This window comes from Zonotrichia leucophrys, chromosome 8, assembly GCF_028769735.1.
Source record: "Zonotrichia leucophrys gambelii isolate GWCS_2022_RI chromosome 8, RI_Zleu_2.0, whole genome shotgun sequence".
NCBI lineage: Eukaryota > Metazoa > Chordata > Aves > Passeriformes > Passerellidae > Zonotrichia > Zonotrichia leucophrys.
Genome location: NC_088178.1, coordinates 8,838,943 through 8,860,492, shown reverse-complemented (window position 1 = coordinate 8,860,492; position 21,550 = coordinate 8,838,943). Strand labels below are relative to the sequence as shown.

Genomic DNA, 21,550 nt, shown 5'->3' with positions numbered 1-21,550 from the left:
TGTCTGCTTATTGCCATACGGTAGAAAGGAGCTCATAATTCTCTAGAATTTGGGCATTGTTTCAGTCTTGTTGAGATTTGGTAGTAATCAATTTTCTGTCACCCAATAATTTGCTAACAAATTCTTGATGTGGTCTCCCAGCGTTTGGAAAGACTGTATTCTCATTGGACATGTAGTTTCAGAATTTTTTTTTTGTAGGGGCAAAGGTAAAAGTTATTTTACCAGAATCACTTGAGAGTTTACTCTGGAGAAACACCAGTTACTTTCCTTGCGGTATATGAAAGCTCACATGTTGATTCTGGCTGCAGCATCTTATCAGGGGAGATCATAAACAGACTAGAAGCTTTCAGTTGGACTCAGTACTATTAATAAAGTCTATTACTGATGGAAAAAGACATCAAGCTTCTTATGCCCAGTGTAAATGTTAGGGAATTCAAATTAGATGTGTTTATTTGTTAAAGGGTTGAACATTAAAACTTTGCTTTTAAATAATTCAAATAATTTGACTCATGTTGTTCATGTAATATAAAACCACATTATTTAAGCCAATTTTAAAAAGATAATTAGATTTATTTCTGAAAGGAAAAGTTGTTTAACTAAAAGACGTTATTTGAAATGGACAAAAGCAGTCTAATTATCAAGATTGATGGAAGTAAAAGTATTAGAAGTTCTGTTGAGTATTGACAAATGAGTTTCAGCTGACAAAAACTTTACTTTTAAAAACTATGTGCCCCATTTTTTACTGGATAGAAACACAGCCCTAGTAGATCTTTTGTAGTGAAATGAACTACAGGAGGATATCTTGACATCATTTGTTGCCTCAAACCTGGAAATAAATTATGAGATTTGCAGAAATGAGGTTCTTCAGCACTTGTCTGTTATAATTTAAGGTTTTTCATCAAACTGCAGAGTTGTGCAATGATATATCTGTGTGCATACATAAACATACAGCAGACTTCATTGGACAGAGGCTTTTGCCTTTAGGGTAAAACCTACCTGTAAAAGGAATCACAATTCACAGTTGGTGTTTATATCCAGTTGTCAATGGAAGAATAGGTAGGGTTGGACACAGTCTTGAGGACAAGTTCAAGATGGTTTGGGAGAATGTCTACTGAAGACAACTTCAAGATGACTTCGGAGACCGTGTACCTCCTTTGATTTTTATGATCTATGACATATCTTTTCAACGTAGTTCTTGATAACTCCTTTTGGAATAGATAGCAGTCAATTGACAGACTCCAGAGAGATGCCTTTGTGCCTTAATAGTGTAAGGAATTGTTTTCTGCAGAAGATATCTCCACTTGGTCAAGCAACAGATCTCATTTCTTTGCCTGGGAGCTTGTGCTGAGAGCTCTGTTTGAGGATGTGCCCTGTAGCCTTTGGCAGGTGCCTGCCAGGCTCAGCTCCTGTGCATGGGCACTGTTGGACACCCCCAAACCCGGTGTCACCTCTGTGGAGCTCTGATGTAAATGGTTGAGTTCTCCCTGGTACCTGGCTTTTCAGAGCTCCTGAACTGCCTCGTTCCTTAAGTGCAGCATTGTTCAGGGCTCACAGCAGTTCCGATTCTGTTCTGTGGAGTGGATGTGTCAGTTAAAGAGGAAGGTTGTTTAAATAACTAATGCATTTGAGAAATGCAGTCACCATTTAAACAGCCAAAAAAAAAAGCAAAAAAGAGATTTTTTTACACCAAGTATGCAAATTTTAATATGAAATCCATAGTTATCTTATCAGTATTTGCTTAAAGGCAGAGTTGGCAGAATAATAAAATGTGGCACAGTTTGAAGAGCAGCACAGTCCCATAGCTGCTTGTGTTACGGGCTGTAAACAGGAAACTATAAAACATATTCATGGCATACTAAAATGTTTGGAAACATACTGCAACAGCATAGAGGGAAATGTTTAAATAAGATCTTACCGTAAGATGTTATTAAATAGAGAACTGATGAACAGTACAACAAAAGCTTGATGTGTAAGTTATCAAATCTTTGCCTTTCCTGCTAGAAATAAAAAAAATAGTAGATAAAAAAATTATAAATGGTAAATAGATGCTAGTGGGAGTGCCACACTAAAATACAGATTATAAAACAAGTTAATAAAACTTCAGATGTTTTTAAGGAATTGCATAGTTCCTCTGTTAAAGTGAGAATTAAAATATAACAGACATGCATAAGATAGGAAAATTTCTTCATGCAAATAGTATAGTCATCTTAATTCATAATTTAAGAATGCCTATTAAGAGAAGGAGGAGGCAACTGTATACATCAGGGGATATCCTGTATAACTGTATGCTCAGCTTTATTGCAGCCTCTGATTAAAATACAAGAAATGCTGATTTTTTTCTATAGGTTGTTGTGGTTTGAAATTTATATACTATGTACAAAAGTATGTGGACATAATAGTAATACCATATCTATTCTGAATGAAAGAGCAAAAAACACGATGCTGAGCTGGACTGTGCTAACAGTAGTGTTAGTTCAGCTACACAGAGAGAAAATATGGAAATAAACCTCATAAATCCCATTGTGTAGAAGAGGGAGAAGGTACTCATTTATTTCTTCCCCAAATCAATTCATAGTAACAACCCAATAATTATTAAAATACCCATTATTATAAGTCCAAAATGAGAGTAATTGCAGAAGTGTAGTGTAAAGCTAAGAAAGGAGATGTTAATGTGCAAGGAAGAGTTTAAATAGGGAATTATGATATCCTTGGCTTTCTGCTGTGTAGCTGTCAGGCTGGGGCAGCTCGCTGGTCAATAGTGACATTCCGTGTGTCAGTGAGCAGAGTCTCCTGATACCTTAACCTGCAGTTCACACATTACTGAAGCTCCAACTGTCGAACATTCAAGTCCCTTGGTACCCCTGCAGCTTCCAGACTCTCCTGACTGGCTCATGTTTCATTCTTTGGCAATTTGCCCTAATGATATCCCTCAGGAGCTTTCAGACCCTCTTCTTTTCCATATTTAATCGTGTTATATTAATCTGAGGGCTGAGCAAACTAGGCTGCACAAACTGTAATTGTCTGTGATTTCTGCTGCAATGGTCTTATAACTGCTTTTTTAAATTTTTGGTGTAAAAATATGTGTACAAAATTGTAATGTAATTTTTTATTTACAAATCTAAATGTCCAAGACAACCAGGATGTGAACACTTTAACTGCTGATCTGTTCCACAAAAAGGGTTGGTTTTTTTCACTGTAAAATCCATAATGTTTTAGCACTTGCTGTATGGGCAGGATTTACATTTTATATTTTGCTCTTTGTTTTGTTACTGTGAAAGTTCACGTCTAATAAACAGTGTTATTAACAAGTTAAACTCGGGTAGTAATTTTGTTGTGATATAAAACATTAGGACAGCCTCTTCTTTTCCATTAGCTTGGTAACTTCTATATGGGGCATGCTCTTAAAGTGTTTTTTCTCCTTTTTCTATGAGGTTTGTAGTGCTACATGGGATGGATATAGGCTGCCATGTTGTGAACAGTCTGTATTTTTTCTCATTCTGTTGTAAGTCTGTGCCTGCATATTAAAATAACAAAATTTGAGAGACTCCCTTATAGCAAAGATAGGTCAAATTGGAATTCTTTACATATTGCAAGATTATTTTGTTCACTTGTGGAATGAACTTGGCCCCATTTCTAATGAATTCCATACTTCTTTGTTTCTTTGTTTTGGGGGTAAAGTGGTGGTTGTGGTGTTTTTTTTGTTTGTTTTAGAAAACCAGAGATGTCCATTTGGAGTGGTAAGCAGTTTGTAGCACCTCCTTTCTTGGTCAAGGAGTTAATTTTCCATGATCCTTGTGCCAGGCTTGGAAGTTTCGGCTTTGGGAAGGGAATTTTGGAAAATTGTAATTAAGATGCATTTTTGTTACAGGAATATTTACTTCAGATTTTTTTTTATAAGATAATTTGGAAATCAAGGTAGTGACCCAAACAGGAGTTAATCCTGCTTCTGAATTTTGTGCAGTTCTGTGGTTTCATGCAGCTTCAGATCAATTCCAGTTAAAATAGCAGAAATGGGGACTAGAAAACTCTCCTGAGTCTTTCCCACTCAGTGGAGCCAAGTGGAACAGGGGTGCACTTCAGTCCTGTGTGTTCATGGCAGTGCTCATGTTTGACCATGACTGCATCAAGCAATTCATGATTATTTCCCTTTTTCTAAGGGAATAGCTGAGCAGGGAGGGCTGACTTGTTAGCCTGCCTTCTTGCACATGTTGTGCTTGTATACATACATCAGAGTTTTTTGTCAATGTGTTTTTGCAATTCAGTGTAATTTACAAAATTATATAAGAGGTGGTTTGGGGAGGTTAAGATTTTTGCATGTCTAAAGTTAATTTAAGATTTTGTATTTTCTTTTTATTAATGGTTTTTTGTTGCCAATTCTGTGTGTATATTTTTATTTTTAGTTAACTGCTTGTGTTCATGCGTCAGCTTCATTGTTATATCCAATGTATTGGCAACATATTTACATCCCAGTGCTTCCTCCACATCTTCTGGACTACTGCTGGTAAGACAGCTAACCTGTTATCCCCATTTCTGAGATTCTGACCTGTCTTAGAATTCTGAGTAACTGATGAAAACACTGACTTTTTATTATGACTAAGCAAACAGGTTCCAGTTTATGAAAGCACTTAGGCCAATGCTTAAATGATGACTTGACTAGGGATATTCCATCATGCTTTGATGTTTGAATTGGTATCTTGAATTACAGTGCTGATTCCTATTAGTACAGCATTTAGAATCCTGTTTGTAAGAACTGGTTCTGTTTTGTTGGTAAGAGAATTCATTCAATAATTTAAATGCAAGCATGTTACAGTTTTCTTTTATTTGGCTTTTAGTTTAGGTTGAAATACATTATACTTCTAGAAGCATTCAAAAAAACCCTGATCATTTTTTCCAGAATCAGATGTTAGTATTCATCAGTGATTTACTATTTGTATTTTAACTCAGCCAGGCTTAGGATTCTAGCCAGCCCCTTCCCAAAAGAGCTTAAAAACTCCTTTTGGGACTCCAAAATTTTTATTACAAGAATTCTGCTTTTCCTGATGAGTTTCTGTTCACATGACTGATTTTGTGGTTTTGGCATATTTTTAAGTTGAACAAGAATCACTTTTTGATTCACTTCTGATCCTTCTAGGGGATGATGTTTCCACATGCCTGTGTTTCACAGTTTCTTGCTTTTATTCAGAATAGTGGCAGAGATAACAAATGAGAGTTTCCATTTTCCCTTTAAGCAGGAATATCCATCCCTGGAGATTTTCACTTTACCTAGACCCTCTGGGTCTGTTATGGAAAAATGAACCATTTCAAGCTGTTCTAGAGATTAGGAATTATTATTATTATATACAATACCTGAGACACAGCCAGGTGTTACCTAAGCAGAGCTAAGTCTGTGTTTTCTTCATAGAAGTAAATTATGCTTATATGTTTGCTGGGCTTTATGTTGTTGATTTTGGTTTGAGTTTTTCCCCCTCAAACCTACGAATGCATTGCTGTTCTACTGAACTCCATCTAGTCTAATGAACTTTTGTTTTCAAACAAATCCTCACTGTGTTTCCTTAAGTGCCTTTGGTAGTTTTTCCTGAAGTTCACAATATTTGTCCATGGTATATATTTTTTCTGTGGTAGTTCTTACAATTCATGTATATATTATTTGTTGTTTTAAAAAAGAGAATAAATGTTTTTCTCCAACTCCTCCTTTTAGTTACAAGTACAGCTAAGCCTTTCATGTTTAATGATAGTTTTCTTTTGAAGAAACTCTGTTCTAATTGTTTCTCCTCCTGCCTTTGATAAAATAGACCAGGATGGGGTAGAACTTGGGTGTATTTAGTTTTTGTATTACTTGAGCTTATGGCCAGAACCTTTGTGATTTTTCAGATCATCCAAAAATGCTGTTCTCAGAAGGCAGATCAACACTTTTGTGCAAGCTGTACCCTGTAGAGTGCATCCTGAAAATGAGAAGATTTTTTTTTTTATTTCCCCTTCTAAGCCCACATAATGTTTCCAGAAATAACAATATGAGATGCTGTACACATCTCCATGTGATGATGATAATAGTTGGGATTCTAGGTCACAGTGGTATGACCTGAGAAATTTTTTTACTCATTAAAAAGAAGCATGGAGTTTCTTAAACTTGTAAAATTCGTTTATATCCCGTATTCTTTTTCACAGTAGTATGGTAGGGTGGAATTAAAAGTTCCCCTGTTTTAGAGATGTTCAAAAGGAAACATAAAGTTCATGAAAAGAAATGCACAGCTGATGAATTTATTTCAGTAATTCAGACCTTTTTACTCAGATTTTTGTACATTTACATTTCTCTTTCTGTTCATCTGAATGGTTCTTTTGTGAGACAGGTTGGAAAAGTGTAATAAAAACACACCAATGACTTAGCTTTCCTCACGTTCTGATGTATTAACAGTAAATAAATGTTCTCCTCATAGGTATATAATATAGCAAGTTAAAGAACCTTGATGAATTCTTAAGGTCAAAGTTTGTAGTAGGCCTGACCTAGTTTGCAGTCCAACAGGATCATGCCAATTTAAAATTAATAAAAGAATGCAAAAGTTATTTTGCATACTTCTCTTTTTTATGTCATTTTTATAAGCAAATTTCATTTCATAAAAGTGCCATTTTAGCTCAACGTGCCTAGAAATTTCATTGTCACTGTTTCACTTGGACTTCTTGGAATGTCTCCCATGAAATCTCATTTTCTTAGTGTTGTCCTGAAATGGCATTCAAATATATGAAGTAGGGGAATATCAGTTGAATAATTTGTTCATTCTGTGGAAGTAAGGCTTTTTGTAAACAAAGATCAAATTCATTTAAATCTATTAATTTAAAGATACAGCTCATTCTGTAACCTTTTTTTTGCACATTAATCATATAGCATATTTTGAGAGAAGTCCACTTTTTTTTATTAGTTGGACTAAGAAGCTTCATAATATTGTCATGATAAAATATGCAATTCTGTGGGGTTAGACTTTGATAAATTACATTAAGTGCCTAACTGGTACATTTTGTAAGCAGGAATAAAGAAAAATGTATCTTTGAGGAAAACAAGGCTCTATTAAAATTATTTCCATTTTTTCAGTTGCCTTTTTAATTAAAATCTATTAATTTCTATCCTGCTGCCTGATTACCAGGCTGGATTTAGAGCTAATGTAACAGATGATGCTGGAGTAGCCCAAAGCAGAGGGTGAGTGTGGACTGCACTGCCCTGAGGAGTGGCAGGCTGAGAGTGCCAGGCTCTGGGGCAGAGCAGTCTCTGTTCATGGCTTCAGGAGGGGCTTGGTACCCCCATGAGCTTAGCTTGGCCTGGACTGCCGTTATGGGAGCTCCACTGTGAGAACTGGAGTGACCATCCAAAAAAGGAGATGTCAGAAATTTATTTTTCTAGAAGATAGCACAATATAGGCTGAGAAAGTTATATTCATTGTAGGTGCAGAAAATAATCCACTGTGCAGTTCATAAAAAATTGAGTTTTATATTATGTTGTAAAAAATTTATTTCTCTTCTACATTTAAGTAAGTAATAGGAGACTCTTGCACTCAGTGGAGTGGGTGGCTGGCTTTCAAGAAAACTGTTACAAAAATTAAGTTTGAACATTGATACAGTAATTATATTTGAATAAAATTATTTTTTGTGAAGAAGAAAGCTAATTTAATGAAATTTCTGTCTAATATCTTGGCAAACTGAATCACCAATATTAGAATATATGCCAGTTTTGTCTGTGGATGATAAAGCATCTGTTATACTGGTGCTCTGTTGAGAATGTAATGCAATCAGAAAATTCAAGTTACAATTGCAATAGGTCTTTATGAGATTTGGTCTCTTCTGAATTAGGATATACATACGTCTGTTTTTGTGAGAATGGGGCAATTATTTTCCAATTAACTTGGATGTTTTGCATAACATAGTAATTATTTTGGGCAGTGATACCACTGATTGATATTTTTGGTGGTAACATGCATAAGCAAGAGAAAACTCTATAGCAGCTCCCAGTAGTATCATAGTAAGCAATTTCATGTGTGTATTCCAATCCTCTGCTGTTAAGGCTTCAGAATCCAGCAGTAATAAAATTACCTTTTGCCGAAAACGATTAAATTGACTTTCAATGCCTGCGGTTTTTATTTCATCCATTTTCAAGATGTGCTTTTTACCTTTATTCTGTGAACTTCAAAATTGAAATAGTGTAGTGTTGCTTTGTTCTGTAGAGAAAAGAGCTACATGCTTCCCTTTTTAATGGCAGATTTATTAATGGAGCAAATCATCAGCTACCTTAAGTCAGCACAGGCGTGGTGAAGCTACTGGCACAGTGTTGATGTATGAGAAAACAAGTGTGCATAAAACCCATACATGACATAGCACTTGTTTTCACTGTAGTTTTGCCTGTTCACATTATTTGTACCACTGAGATACCCTGGTATGAGGAACCTGAGGATCTGTTTTGCTGCATATTCTGCAGCAGAATTCTCAGTAACATGTCAGCCTTAATAATTTTTAGTGGCTTGGTTAAATATGTTACATAGTACAAAGCATTCTTTAATCTATAGAGTGGTTTAAAGCTGTTTAAATCCTCTCTGAATATATATGGGTGTCTGCTCTGGAGTGACACTCGTTTACAACTCCATGTAATTTGTGTTTAGTTCACAAAGACAAGGATCAGCCTGGATGAAGTCATCAGGAAGTGCTAAATTTTGTCAGTAGTGGGCTAAGAAAAAGATGTGTAGAAAAACAGAGGCCTCTTTTCCTTTTTGGAAGCCCCATTGCCTAGAAACCTTAAGCCATGACAGTTTGCAATTTCAGCAAACCTATATTTTGATATCATAGACACCATGAATCTTGTTTGGGCCTCAGTCAGTCTGAGTTTTTGGTTTTGTTTGTTGGTTTTTGTTTGGATTTTTTTTTTTTTGCATTGATCTTCTCCTATGGGACATGGTTAATGAGAGCAATTGGCTGATACATAGAGTGTACAGATTTTTCTAAAATGGGCTGTAGTTGTAGGCAGGTGAGAATTGCTTTTTCTGGTCCCAGAAGTGTGGGACCAAATGGATGAGACTGCTTGAATTGATGCAGTGAAACCTTGCCCCATCCTTGGGAAGTCAATCACCAATCAGTCAGTGCCACTGGCTCAGATCTGTGATCAGATTATTGCCATGAGAGAAATTACTGTGAGCTGTGTACCCTTATATGTTATCTTGCCTTCCATTATTTTTCAGGGATTATTTTTATTTAGTTTTTTTTTTCTCTGTGGTCTGTTAGTGACTCATTTTCCATGAGTTGCCTAAACCAGCCTGTCAATTGCTCACTGCTCTGAGAGTGAATATTGTCAGTAATCTCACAGTACCCAAAAGTCTCATGGTGATTGTTGAGGTTTTTTTCCTTCAGTGCTGGACACTGAGTATATTCTTGGTCAGATGTTGCCAGAACAGAAGATTGTAGGAAACCATGATAAATAAGCCTAATTCAGTTTCTTGCTTGCATGCTGCAGGAGGTCTTACTGCAGCAGCTTTGTGTGGATATTTGTTCTGTTTGGAGAATATAGTTCCTTGTCTTATAAAAATTGGAAAGGAGAATTGGAAGGAGATGATCTTGAGTTAAATAGGATATTATACAGCTTCCAAAGGCTTGCCAGGGGAGGGTTCAAAACCAAAACTGGTGGTAATGATGTTTGTGTTGCACTCTGGTGATGGTAAGCAGGACCATGTCCTCCAGCTGGTGTTTTAAAACCAGCCCACTTTGGGAACATTGGCTGGGTTAACTCAGTGTGGTCAGTTACTGGAGCTGGGTCTGGAGGAAAAGCTGTAGTGCCTCCTTGCTCATGCCTCGTAGTTTGCAGCAGCATCCTTTATTTTGTTGTCATCTTTACTGCAGAGTAAACCAAAATTTTCCTTGTCTAGTAAACATTCCTGTAGCAACTGTGTTCATTTAATACTGTCTTAAACAGTGAATGTCTACTAGGGTCTTATGTACCAAGATTTAAAATGCTCCATTAGTGTTCTATTTAAAACTTGATGTTTTCTACTCCTTTCCTTCAGTGCACCGATGCCTTACCTAATTGGCGTCCACTTAAGCTTGATAGAGGTAAGTTTACTGTCCTCTTCAGTGTACTGGGAAGCATGAGGTGTGTGTGCCATAAAAAAATTGTAATGGAAATGTTTTAGAAAAAATCCCTCTATTTTAGCATGCAGAATTACAAAATTTAAGCTTCATGTGCTATACTAAGTAAAAAATATCACTCGTTGAAATCTTAATTTTGAAGTATTTTATGAAGACATGTAGCTCTACATCATGATTTTTCTCTGTCTTATTAATAGCTCAGTGGGAGCTATTTTCCTGCCTTTTAGCACTTTAGCAACAGATCTCCCCAATAATGAGGAAAAATTTATTTTTCAGGAACAGGTAAAATTTATTTTGGGGTCACTATCACTCAGATTTCAGTGTTACTGTGATTTCCCAGATAATTTATGTTCCTGTCCCTCTGAAAACTTGAATCTAACCTACATCCCATTACATTTCTAACTATTAATTTAGAAATTAGTATTTTTTGCCAAAAAACAAGAGGTGGCTTTTACAGATTTGAACGTAAAGCAACACAGTAGAACTCAGCTGACTGGTACATTATAGCTGGGTAAGAAATAGTTTTGCCTTTTTCCATAACCATTTGATTATGCTGTGGAGCCTACATGTGCCATCTGATCATCATGCAGAGTAGATAATTGATTCGGGAACGTTATTTGATTTGCACTTCTGCTAAAGCAGTTTCTAAGGATCAATCCACATCTGCTAAGGTGATGGGGTGGGTTCTGCTCTGAGCCACCAGCACTTTTGTTTTTCCAAAAAAAGGCCTTCTATATCATCTACACTTCTCAACTCCAGGCACAGCCTTCTGTGCTCCCAAATCATTATGACCTGCATGCATCAGTTGTAATATCTTGATTAGGATGCTTTTTCTTATTCAATAAGGAAATAATGGAACTGAAAGATCTGCCCTTAAAAAAAGATGTCAGTTCCTTCAGGAATTATTTCCTGCGCTGCATTATTATGTATTATTGTAGGGCCATATAGAAAAGAGTTCTATCCCTTTTTCCTGAAAGGAACAAATTATTTAATTCTTAGCTGCTAGCCAAGCACACTGATGAAAAAGCATTTTATCCATTCTTCTGTGGTAATAGTAGGCATCACATGCTTGGTACTTACATAAATCTGCAAATAATTGTACTTTTTTTCTGGTTTTCATCTGATTATATGATTAATATCCTATCTGATTTTCACAAATATGAATGAAATGTTGTTACAATATATGTGTAGTTCCAATATATATTTATCCAATATATTCAACTGCATGCTGTATAAATTCCTCTTAGAGATTATTAATATAACCTTAGTGTTTGAAAAATAGGAAGTATTTTTAAAAGCTACTTTGAATGCTGTATCTAATTCCCAAATTCTACATCTAAAGCTCCAACTATATTTGCCATTACTGTCCTTTGTATAAAATCATCATTTGTAATCTAGCACAGTATAAGGAAAATGTACTTCAGGAGGACGCCATAGTAAATTGTTTTTCCAGTATTTTTTTTTCTTCCCAACAGAGAGTAAAAAATAGATCACTGGAGGATGTGGTTTTGCTAAATGTTGACACAAACACTCTAGAAACCCCTTTTAATGACCTGAACAACCTACCTGGTGAAGTGGTGAGTCTTAGACGTTTCATTCTTTCTTACATAGGTGCTTGAATTACTCATAATTATTTTTGCCTCGTTTTGCTAACTGCTGTAAAAGGAGTAAGGGGGTGAAAAGCACCTAGTGCAGACCCCCGCATTTGAGATTTTTACCTTTTTGACAGCTGAGGAGACGTTGAATGGAACATCATATTCCTTATTGTAAAAGGAGGATCATAATTATAAAGCTAGCTGCATTCATTAGGCAGAGCTGCTTTAAACGCAAGAGTCTCTTCATCTCATCTTAATCATTATATTACAAAGTAGGCATTTCTGTCTGCCTAGTGGCATGTCTTGCAAAAGAACCAGAGAGTTTTTGAAGGCAAAAAGAAGAAGGGGGCCAATTATCGGCTTCTGCTTCCCTGCCACCTGCCAGCGCTTTCCTTTTAATTAATGATCTGATGGCACTGGTCAATATAATAAGAAATGCTTGTACAGTTGGGGTCAGAAAATTCAGGCTTTGATCTTCTTCAACTTTGTGAAACATTTATTTGTTTTCTCTAAATTATTTCAGTTTTATTTTAATCTCTTCTATCCTGCTGAGGGCTGCGTGAATGAAAACCTATACTGTTTGTCATTTGCTTTGGCAGAGCAAAGACTGCTTACTTAGAATTCTATTTGTAAATTAAACTGCAAACCCAGTTTGTCATAAAAGACATCTGATCCTTTTGAAATGACGAAAGCTGTCTTTTGTCTGTAAAGGATGATAAATTAAGTGCCAGTTCTTTCTGGACTTTGATCTTGCAGAGGGTGCCCCCCCGCTTTTTTTGCCTTTTTTTTTCCTTTTTTTATTGCCTATAGGAGAACATACTCTGTATATCATTTTAAACAGTCACAAAATTCACTTATCTTGTTTTTCCCCGTAGAGCTCTAAAAGAATGTAATTGTGAAACCACTGTTTTCATTATTCAATTAAAGATGCACAAGCTGTCACAAATAGTTGTCAAGACAAAGAATTTTATATCAAAATATGAAATCAAAGAGTTACATTTTCTGAAATTGTAAATCATAAAATACCCCTGTCATAATCAAAGTAAGATCCTATTGTGGCATACTGTGTCTTTTGTTACGGTTGATAATTTGTATATGTTTAGTACAATTGAAGTCAAACTCTTGATGATAGCATTTGTGACACTGCCCTTTGATTTTAATGATCTAAAAATAAGTCTAAACATTTTTATAGATCATCTGGTCAGTCTTTGGACTCTGTATCAACTGTAGTTCAGAGATGTAAAAGACTATAAAATTATTATGATGTTCTGTGGTTTACATTAGCGTATTTATTATTAAATTGGTATCTTTTTGTGATGTTTTGTGATTTACATATGCATGGATACAAGCACAAACATAAATACAGTAACTTTGACTGTACTCTGTCATTTGAGAGTATAACAAGTAAAGAAAGAGCCATTTCCTGGTGTGTCAGGAGCTTTAACTAGACTTCCACTGAGTGAACAGGGTTGATGTTATAATGTCATGAAGGCCTGCATGCTAAATAATAGCTGGATGTGGAATTGAGAATTAGGCGTCATATTCCATGACATACTGGAGTTCCAGCTGGAAGTCCTTTGAACAGCCAAAATGGATCTTTGTGCAATAAGAGACACTTGTCATGTGTTTTACAGGTGCATATAAAAATGATCTCTAAATAAGCAGGCTAGCATAAAGGAAATAGGGATACAGATCTGACTGCTTCTAGAAGTGTATTTTCTCCCAGAATACATGCATGTTATTACTGCAAATCTAATTTAGGTTGTCCAAGTGTACAGTCTAGACTTATAACATTTTTTCCATATCTAATATAAAGCAAAAAAAGCCAGTGTTCTATGCAAAACATACTTGCAGAACTTGAGGATTTTATACTGAAGTTTTTAATTTGAATAGTCCCATCTCTTACTTCACTTCAATCCATAAGGCACTTTAAACATTTTGATGGAATGTATATACAATTATAATTGGAAAACCTGGAAACAAAAGGCACAGGGCTGTGCTTGGTTCATAAGATGACAAAATGCTTGTCCTTCTTTTGCATTCATGAGGGGCAGTGCAGCTGCTGACATCTTGGGGAAAAGTGTAAGACACAGGAGTGTAGAGTCAAAATGGTAAGTCAGGCTTCAGACATTAAAGGGAACGTCAGAGATACATGTGTGAAACATTTTAACTTAGATAGAAAAACCTCATAAGCGTACATACAAAAGTAGTAAAACTTCTGATGAAAAAATATAATGAGTACCTCTGAAAGGCATTAAAACAGAATGGAGAACTGAAAATATAAAAGAAGTTGTAGTCTTACTGTCCCTTTCAAAAATTGATTCCAGGTTGGTTAACAGCCTAACAAAAGAAATGCAATATTTTCCAAGTTTTTTAAAATTGTTTCTTGTGTCCAGAGGGAACAGAGTAATTATTTTCTTGATCAATAAACCTGATGATGTCCTCAGAGCATAGGTATTTAGTGGTTTACCCTTGTATACACGCTCTGATCGTGAATTTTTTCAGGATAAATTTAAGATTGAAAGAAACATTATTCTATGGCGTTGTCTAATAAACTGTATAATAAATTAACTGAGATTTAAAGGCATTTTTAAATCATTCACTATTAAATATTAAGCTTAATGAGTTATCATGCAGTGAATTATTATATAATCTATTTGTCAGACTGACCAGTGGTCTTGACTGTTCAAAGGTCAGTGGTCACAGTTGTCCTGAATTACCAGTCCTTTTTTCATGGGGACCCTCTGCTGCGTTGCATGCTGTAATCTTCTTAATGGCTTCATTCCAATATTCACACATAATATTTTAGATTTATTGACTGTTAGAAATACTACCATGCCAGTAGCAGTTCCGCTACTCCTAAGGTATTTAAAATTGGGAGAATAAATCAGGGCAAGACTTTCAGGAATCCTTTGTTTTCTTGGAAGGGGGAAAGCCCCTCTTTTTTCACTCTTCTGACAAGAAAGCTTGTTTTTAAATTTCATCATTTCACTGTGAATTTGCCTATTAATTTTAATAAAAAAAAAAAAAAAAAGAAAAGGAGCTACTTCTGTGGGAGTAAATTTCCTAGTATAATAATACTGAGATCACTACTTTAATAATATAAGGCACTAGAAGAACACACGTGACCATAGACTGAAATTTATAAATTCTGACCCTGCAATACCTGCTTGCACCTAACTCTGACATAAAGACTTCTCCTTTGCTCAGATGTGAACACTTTCCCAAGCAGCTTCCAGAATTGACAGCATCACCTCTAGTAACCAAGTCTTAATGACTTGAAATCATAGACTGAGCAGAACTTTTATAAATATGATCTTCAGAAGACAACAGACTTTACAGGCTTTTAGCTTCTTCTGTGCTGGTTAAATATTGTCAACTGCAAAAGCTACAGAGCTGTTAAAAGATGTGCAGTGTTTGTACTGCCTGGTACCTACACACTGTGATGCAGTACAGAATGTAAACTGGACTTCAGAGATTAGTTTTGAGATTCCTAAATTTAGAGGATTTTAACACCATAAATTTGGCACATGAACATTACTGTTCTAAAAGTAGCATTTGAGAATTAGGCTGTAATTCATGCAAAAAATTGGTTACTTTATGCAGCGATTATTTGGAGTACAAATTATTTTGTAAGATATGATGATTAATGGTATTATAAAGAAATTAAAGTCAATGTATAACAGTGCAATTAAAAACATTTTTTGCAAAATATAAGTAGCATAATTTATGATGGTTTTTTTCATAAGAAAGTATACAAAAATATATTTAGAAACTCAGCAGTCAGCAGTGCTTGTGGTGTTATGAAATGACTATTTATTGTGAACTTAAAGTTGAGATTCTGTTGAACCCTGATATAGTTTTAGAAGCTAGCGTATGAGATTGAAAAGTACAGCTAGTTTTGAAAACATTTGTATTTAAGTAGCTGTTTTTGACTAAATGAGGAAATTTTTAGTTAATGCTGGAGATCTCCCTGAGATGCCTAATCCTCTGTGTATAGATAATATTCAAATACACAGAAGCCCTTTACTAGAAATGGTGATTTAAATATCAGACTCTGGTTTGTTTTGAGGTTTTTGTTTTGTTCCTTTTCTCTGTGATCTTCTCTTACTTTCTTGTTTTTGAGTGACCTTCTGCTTATCTTTGTAGTGGTATCATCTGATGGAGAACAGCAAAAAGTAGTTTAAAACATAAGTGTTGCTAATACCAGAGAAATAACTGGATATATTTTTTCAGAGATCTAATAGTCCTTCAAAACTCCAGTGTATGGTTCTGTGTTTCTCAGATAAGAAACAAATGCAAACATAATTCTTCTATATGTGTTTAAATTTATATATAATTCTTCTATTCACATGGATATTGAAGAGGTATTAGTCATGTTTTCTGTCTATCAGATATTTAGATTTTAGGAGACCTAGAATTTAAATAAATTACACTTTTTGCTTCAATGACCAACACAGTGTGTTTCTGCATTTTAGATCCACTTAATTACACATCAGTCTAATCTGTATCTTTGAAAAACTATTGTATTGATTTAGACCTTCCTGAAGTTCTGATTGCTCTTCACTGGCAGTGTTTAGCTGTCCAATGAAGTCACCTTCCTATGAGAAGCTGTTGCTAGGAGAAGATAAAAACAGTTTGCTTCTACTGTAAATTAATAATACAATTTCTGCAGTGGATCACTGGTGTCTTTCAGAAATAAATTTTAACAGCATTCTAACCCCTGCAGTTTGTTTCTTGCAGTTCTTTATTTTTAAACTTCATGAAAGTCTATTTCTGCAAGAGAGATACAAAAGAAAAAAGGATTAGCGTTCTGAATCATAGTTAGGTAAATGGGTTAAAATATAAAATATGAAATATAAATGAGGAAAAGATTTTGATACAGATGCTGCTTGCTGTTTTTTTGGTTAGTGTCAGAATTGTGTAATTTTAAAATAATTTCAAGTGCTGTTAGTGGTGTCACCCAAAGGGGTCTCACATTTCCTTGGTTTGAGGTGCATGGATGTAAGCAATCACAGTCCTGCTGTGTACCAGGTCCTTCCCAAGAGATCTCTTACCTGTCTCTTACCTGTGCCTGCTATCCTGGCTGTAATAACTGCATTGTCACTCTGGCTTTGATTCACGTGCGGAACTGGGAGAATTTGCCATCAGCCTGCCCAAGTGTGGCTGGGCTGAGCCCTGACTAAGCACTGTCCTGTTCTTGTGTGTTAACTGGCCTCAGCTTGGAGGATGCCATGGCAGGTCCCAGGGGCACTTTGGGGTCCCCAGCCAGAGTCCTGCAGGGGACAGCAGGCACGTCAGGGCTGTGCTCACACACAGCTGTGCCTCCCATGATCTCTGCAGGCTTCTGCTTGAGAGCACCCTGCTCCTGGTTCTTCTGCAGATAAATCTGATGGAGCTCTTCTCGCCTTTAAGCATTGCCCCCTGAGAGAAGCAGGAGTTGGAGGAGCTTTCTTTGAACTCTGACATTGTCTTTCTGAGGCTCAAGCTCTCTCCAGGACAGCACACAAAGATGTGTGTCTGTCTAGAGTGCCTCTCAGCCCATTGGAGAGTCTTAATATTGCTGTGCTAATAACACACCAGCAGAGCAGGAGATTGGTTGTTTTCTGCTGTTCTTTTTAGCACATTTTTTGCCTAAAGCATCCTGTTAATCAAATTTACAGTAGGGTGCTCAGGGTATGCCTGAACTGAGAAAATTAGAAAATACCTTTTTCATTCAAGTTCCTCATTTGGTCATGTAATCCCTCTGCTCTGCATTATCTTTACCCTCCCTCTTCTCTTAACCTGTCCTATCATCTGCCATAATTTCCCCTAATTGTAAGGTACAATTTAGAAGAATGTAGATTTAAAAGAGTCTAGAGGTTTTTTTGCATTTTACCTCCCTTACGTTGAGAAGATGCTTTGCCTGTCTTGACAGAGACAAAATTTTAACGGTGACAGTTCTTGTTGAATTACAGTTATTGCTTTTATTTTAGTCAAATTGTGCTACTGTCTATATGCCGGTCTTCCTTGTATGCATTTATTTTCGCCACAATGAAATCTTATATTTTACAACTTTAAAATAATTGTACAATACAGAACAAAAGAAAAAGTCAAACCACAAAACCAAGACATGCATTTATTTTTTCAACCTTGAACTTCTTAACCGGTTTTTGTACTTGGACTTGTACTTTTTTTTTTCCTTTTGAGGTGTAAGGCAAGAACGTAAATGAGCCTTGGTGTGTGCTTTCCATGGGCTAAACGAATCAGGCTCAAAACTTTTATCTAGATCTGTGGAGCTTGGATATAAATTGAAAAGATCACAGCTATGGGGAAAAGACCTATACTGTAAAGGCCTTTCTGCATAGATTATGAACATCATAACTCAATAATTTTTTTTTCCAAACTATAGTTATAATTGGACCCAATGGGGGTCTCTCTCTTTGATCAGATCACAGTAACTGTGACTTTACACTGGAAAATGTCACTACTGTGAAGGTTTATCACCTGTAGAGCTGGTCTTTTCTCTGATGCCATGTTCAGTTCTCATTAGCATTATTCAAAGTTTAGTTGTTAATTAGGTTGACACTTCAATTACAATCATCATCTACAAGAGCAGTCAGGACTGCTTGCATAAAGAAACAAAAATATACTCATTCTTGCATATATTTCCAAAAGAATGAAAGCTGTTTTGGTGATAAGTTTGTATTTATAATATTTCTTTTAAATAGTAACTCAGAATGTTACTTCATTTAGAGACTTAAAAATGCCCTGTTGTGGAACATTGCAATACAAAGGGATGTAGAAATGTGTATTCTATGTAAGTAAAATTGACTTATTTTCCGGGTGTCCCTCATGATAGAAATTAGGAGAGTACAGGCTATATGTGGGTATAATTCCACATATCTTGTAATAATTCCAGAATTATATGATTTTCCTCCGAAATATGTTGAAGTACCTGTTATTAAATTAAAACTTCCCCACGTTTCTTTTTTTCTTTTTCTCTAATTCTGTCTAACCAGTGGTTGTTATTTGCCAAGTAAAAAACACAAACCTCTTTTAAAAAGTCAAGCACTGTAATCACAATGGTCTTTTTTTCTTCTAAACTACAGGCACTTCCTAATTGCTGGGGTTTTTTTTTCCTTCCCTTTCAAATTTATCTTCAAGGACAATTCTGTAGGCTGTGTTACACTGAATTTACAAAAAACTTTTTTCAACTATTTGACTGTGGTAGCAGGTACTCCCATGTTGCATGAGAAATTATATAAGATAGGAATTTGACCTAAAATAAGAGCTACTCCTTGGCACTGACTAGTAAGTGACCATTAAGAGTCCTTAAAAATAAACCTTCATAGCTTAAATAAAACAGTTCCAACTGTCTACATTCAAGCAAGCAAATGCATATTATGCTGGAACAAAAATCTGCAATAAAGTGACTTGCATGCATTTTACTGTAAAATAATTAAGCATATTTATGTCAAGAGGCCTTGGGAAAAAAAGAGAGCATAAACCAATCTGCATTAGCACTCTACCATCATCCCCTGCCTTCATTTCAATTAACAGGCCAGCAGGTGCTCCTTGCAGTTAAAAAGATAAGCTATCAAGGAGGAGGATGAATTTTTGGCTGACCTATAGACACTATGGTTTGCCTGCTGATTGGGTTCATACCTCGCTGTACCAATTTCTGAGGTGTTAATTTAACTGTTCCACTCTGTCACGCAGGTCTCGGCCTTGAAAAATAAACTGAAAAAGCAGTCGACAGCCACGGGCGACGGAGTGGCCAAGGCCTTCCTTCGGGCACAGGCAGCGCTCTTCGGATCCTACAGAGATGCACTGAGATACAAACCAGTAAGATGGCTGCCCTGTCGCTTTTTCCCTTGAATTTATAAGAGCAGGGTCTCAGTCTTTAAAGCAAAATGTGAAATGTATTATGCCGGTCTGGAATAGTCTGTTTTAAATCTTACTCTGTGCTAAGGAATTGGAAGATACCGCCATCTCTCAACAGTTAATTGAGCTGAAAAATACTCATCCAAAGTCAGCTATTTTCCTGTTTGTATCAATTTTGTTATTTGTTAAGTATAAAATCAGCTTTTATTAGTGAAGCTGCTCACACACAGCTCACCTGGTTTAGTGTGGTGAAGAACTGAAGGGGCTGTGCCTTTCAGACTCCATCCTTTTTCCAGAGGTTTTGTTGTGTTAGATGGCAGAAGCCTCTTTCCTAGCAGAAGCCAGATATGAGTCAAACATGCATCTCTGCTATTATACACTGACCTTGATTATGCTTGGAAGATAGGAGAAATGAGAACCCATTTCATCTCATCAGAATCTCAGAATTTGTATTTTTCACATTTTGCTGGTATTCAGTTGATTAATGTTTTATGAGCTTTCATAATTTCTAAATAATGAGGTGACACTCATTATTTAGAAATTATGAAAGCTCATAAAACAATGAGTTGGAGATAAAGTAAGTTATCAGAAAAAATTTAGAGATTAATTTCATCCATCAGTCCAGTTTATTTTTCTTGCAAACTACTGGTAGTGGTTGCTTTGATCAAATTCACTGAGATGACATTGAGTGAATCGAATTCTGAGGACTGGATGTTTGGTTGCCTGTTGGATTTGGATAAATTCAGATTTGACAGGAGGAAATCATCCTCACTTGAGGAGTCAAGTTAGTAAAGCTGGTAGGCGTGTGAAGCGTGGGTGGATATTTGTTTGGGGGTGAGAAGAGCGTTCTAAGGAGCTATGGTATTCCTTGATGGAAATGGATAGGATAGTTATTTGTTCCAGAAGAGGGCTTTACTGGGAGGATCTTTAAAATACAGTTTGGCCCTCATATCTTCCTTCTCCCCAAGTGGTTCTCTTCCAGGCAGTCTTTTGTGCCATGGACATTTTGCAGAGGAGCTGCAAAGCTGTGCCATTGAGAGCCACTGTTGTGAGAGGGCAGGTAACCCATGCAGGCATGCAGTCATGTACAGCTTTAGTTCACGTGCTGGTGTTTAGCAGCTCTCTTACAATATGGAAATCTCATTTGCATTTCATACAGAAAGGGCTGCACCTGTTTTAGAAATTGCTGGGTTTCAACACACTGCTTGTTTCAATAAAAGATTCATTTCAACAATACAGATAGTTGTCCTTTATTCCATAGTGCCATCACCTGAATGTAGTTCTCTCCTTAGTCTAAAGGTGAGGACACTAGTCCATGCCAACTCATGGCAGCTTGCAGTAAGAGCTGTTCAGTCAAAAAGTGTCTTTTGGACACTTAGGATATGTGCAAACAGAAGGATGTCAGTCTGCTTCTGTCCTTAGCTCCAGTCTGACCAGAAATAAGCTTCTGTCAGTCCTTTGTTTTGGTAAATGTGGAACTGAGTGTGCAAGTTCTTTAGCAACCTGGTTAGCATCTCTTTTGAAATGAGCTCTCCTTTTAACTGATTCCCATTTTATTTCAGTTAAGCTGTTGGCATATCTGAGATCTACATTTGTACTGTATTGGAAACCATGCACTGTGCATCATTTCAACTGGCAAACATTTGTCAAAATGACCTTTGAAGTCTTTCTTTCTGCATTATATTGTTTTGCAGATTTATCTGGTTTTGGCTCTGCTGATTGCATGTAAGAAAGATATTTATGAAACCATTGTGGCCTGATTTTTTTTTTTAAAGACAAGTTATTTCAAAATATCTTTGCAGGCAGAAGTCTGCTGGCAAATACTAGCATATCTTGGATTGATATCAAGTTGTTCAAAGACAAAGCATATTTAAAAATAAATAAAGCCGTCTTGTAATTGTTATTTTGAGCATTCACATAATCTTAACTAATTCAGTATTTCACAGAATTTTTATTGTGAAAGAAAAATTTACTTC

The 21,550-nt window shown here is 36.0% G+C and overlaps 1 protein-coding gene across 2 annotated transcripts in view; it reads left to right on the top strand.

Annotated features, from left to right (window-relative positions):
• The window catches only part of DENND1B (DENN domain containing 1B), a 151,471-nt gene that overhangs the window by 90,333 nt on the left and 39,588 nt on the right, over positions 1–21,550 (top strand). For both annotated transcript variants that reach the window (XM_064719657.1, XM_064719656.1), the window contains 4 exons: positions 4,401–4,501; positions 10,032–10,077; positions 11,589–11,690; positions 19,410–19,535. In XM_064719657.1, the coding sequence (XP_064575727.1) occupies positions 4,401–4,501; positions 10,032–10,077; positions 11,589–11,690; positions 19,410–19,535 (375 nt within the window). The remainder of the gene's footprint in view (positions 1–4,400; positions 4,502–10,031; positions 10,078–11,588; positions 11,691–19,409; positions 19,536–21,550) is intronic.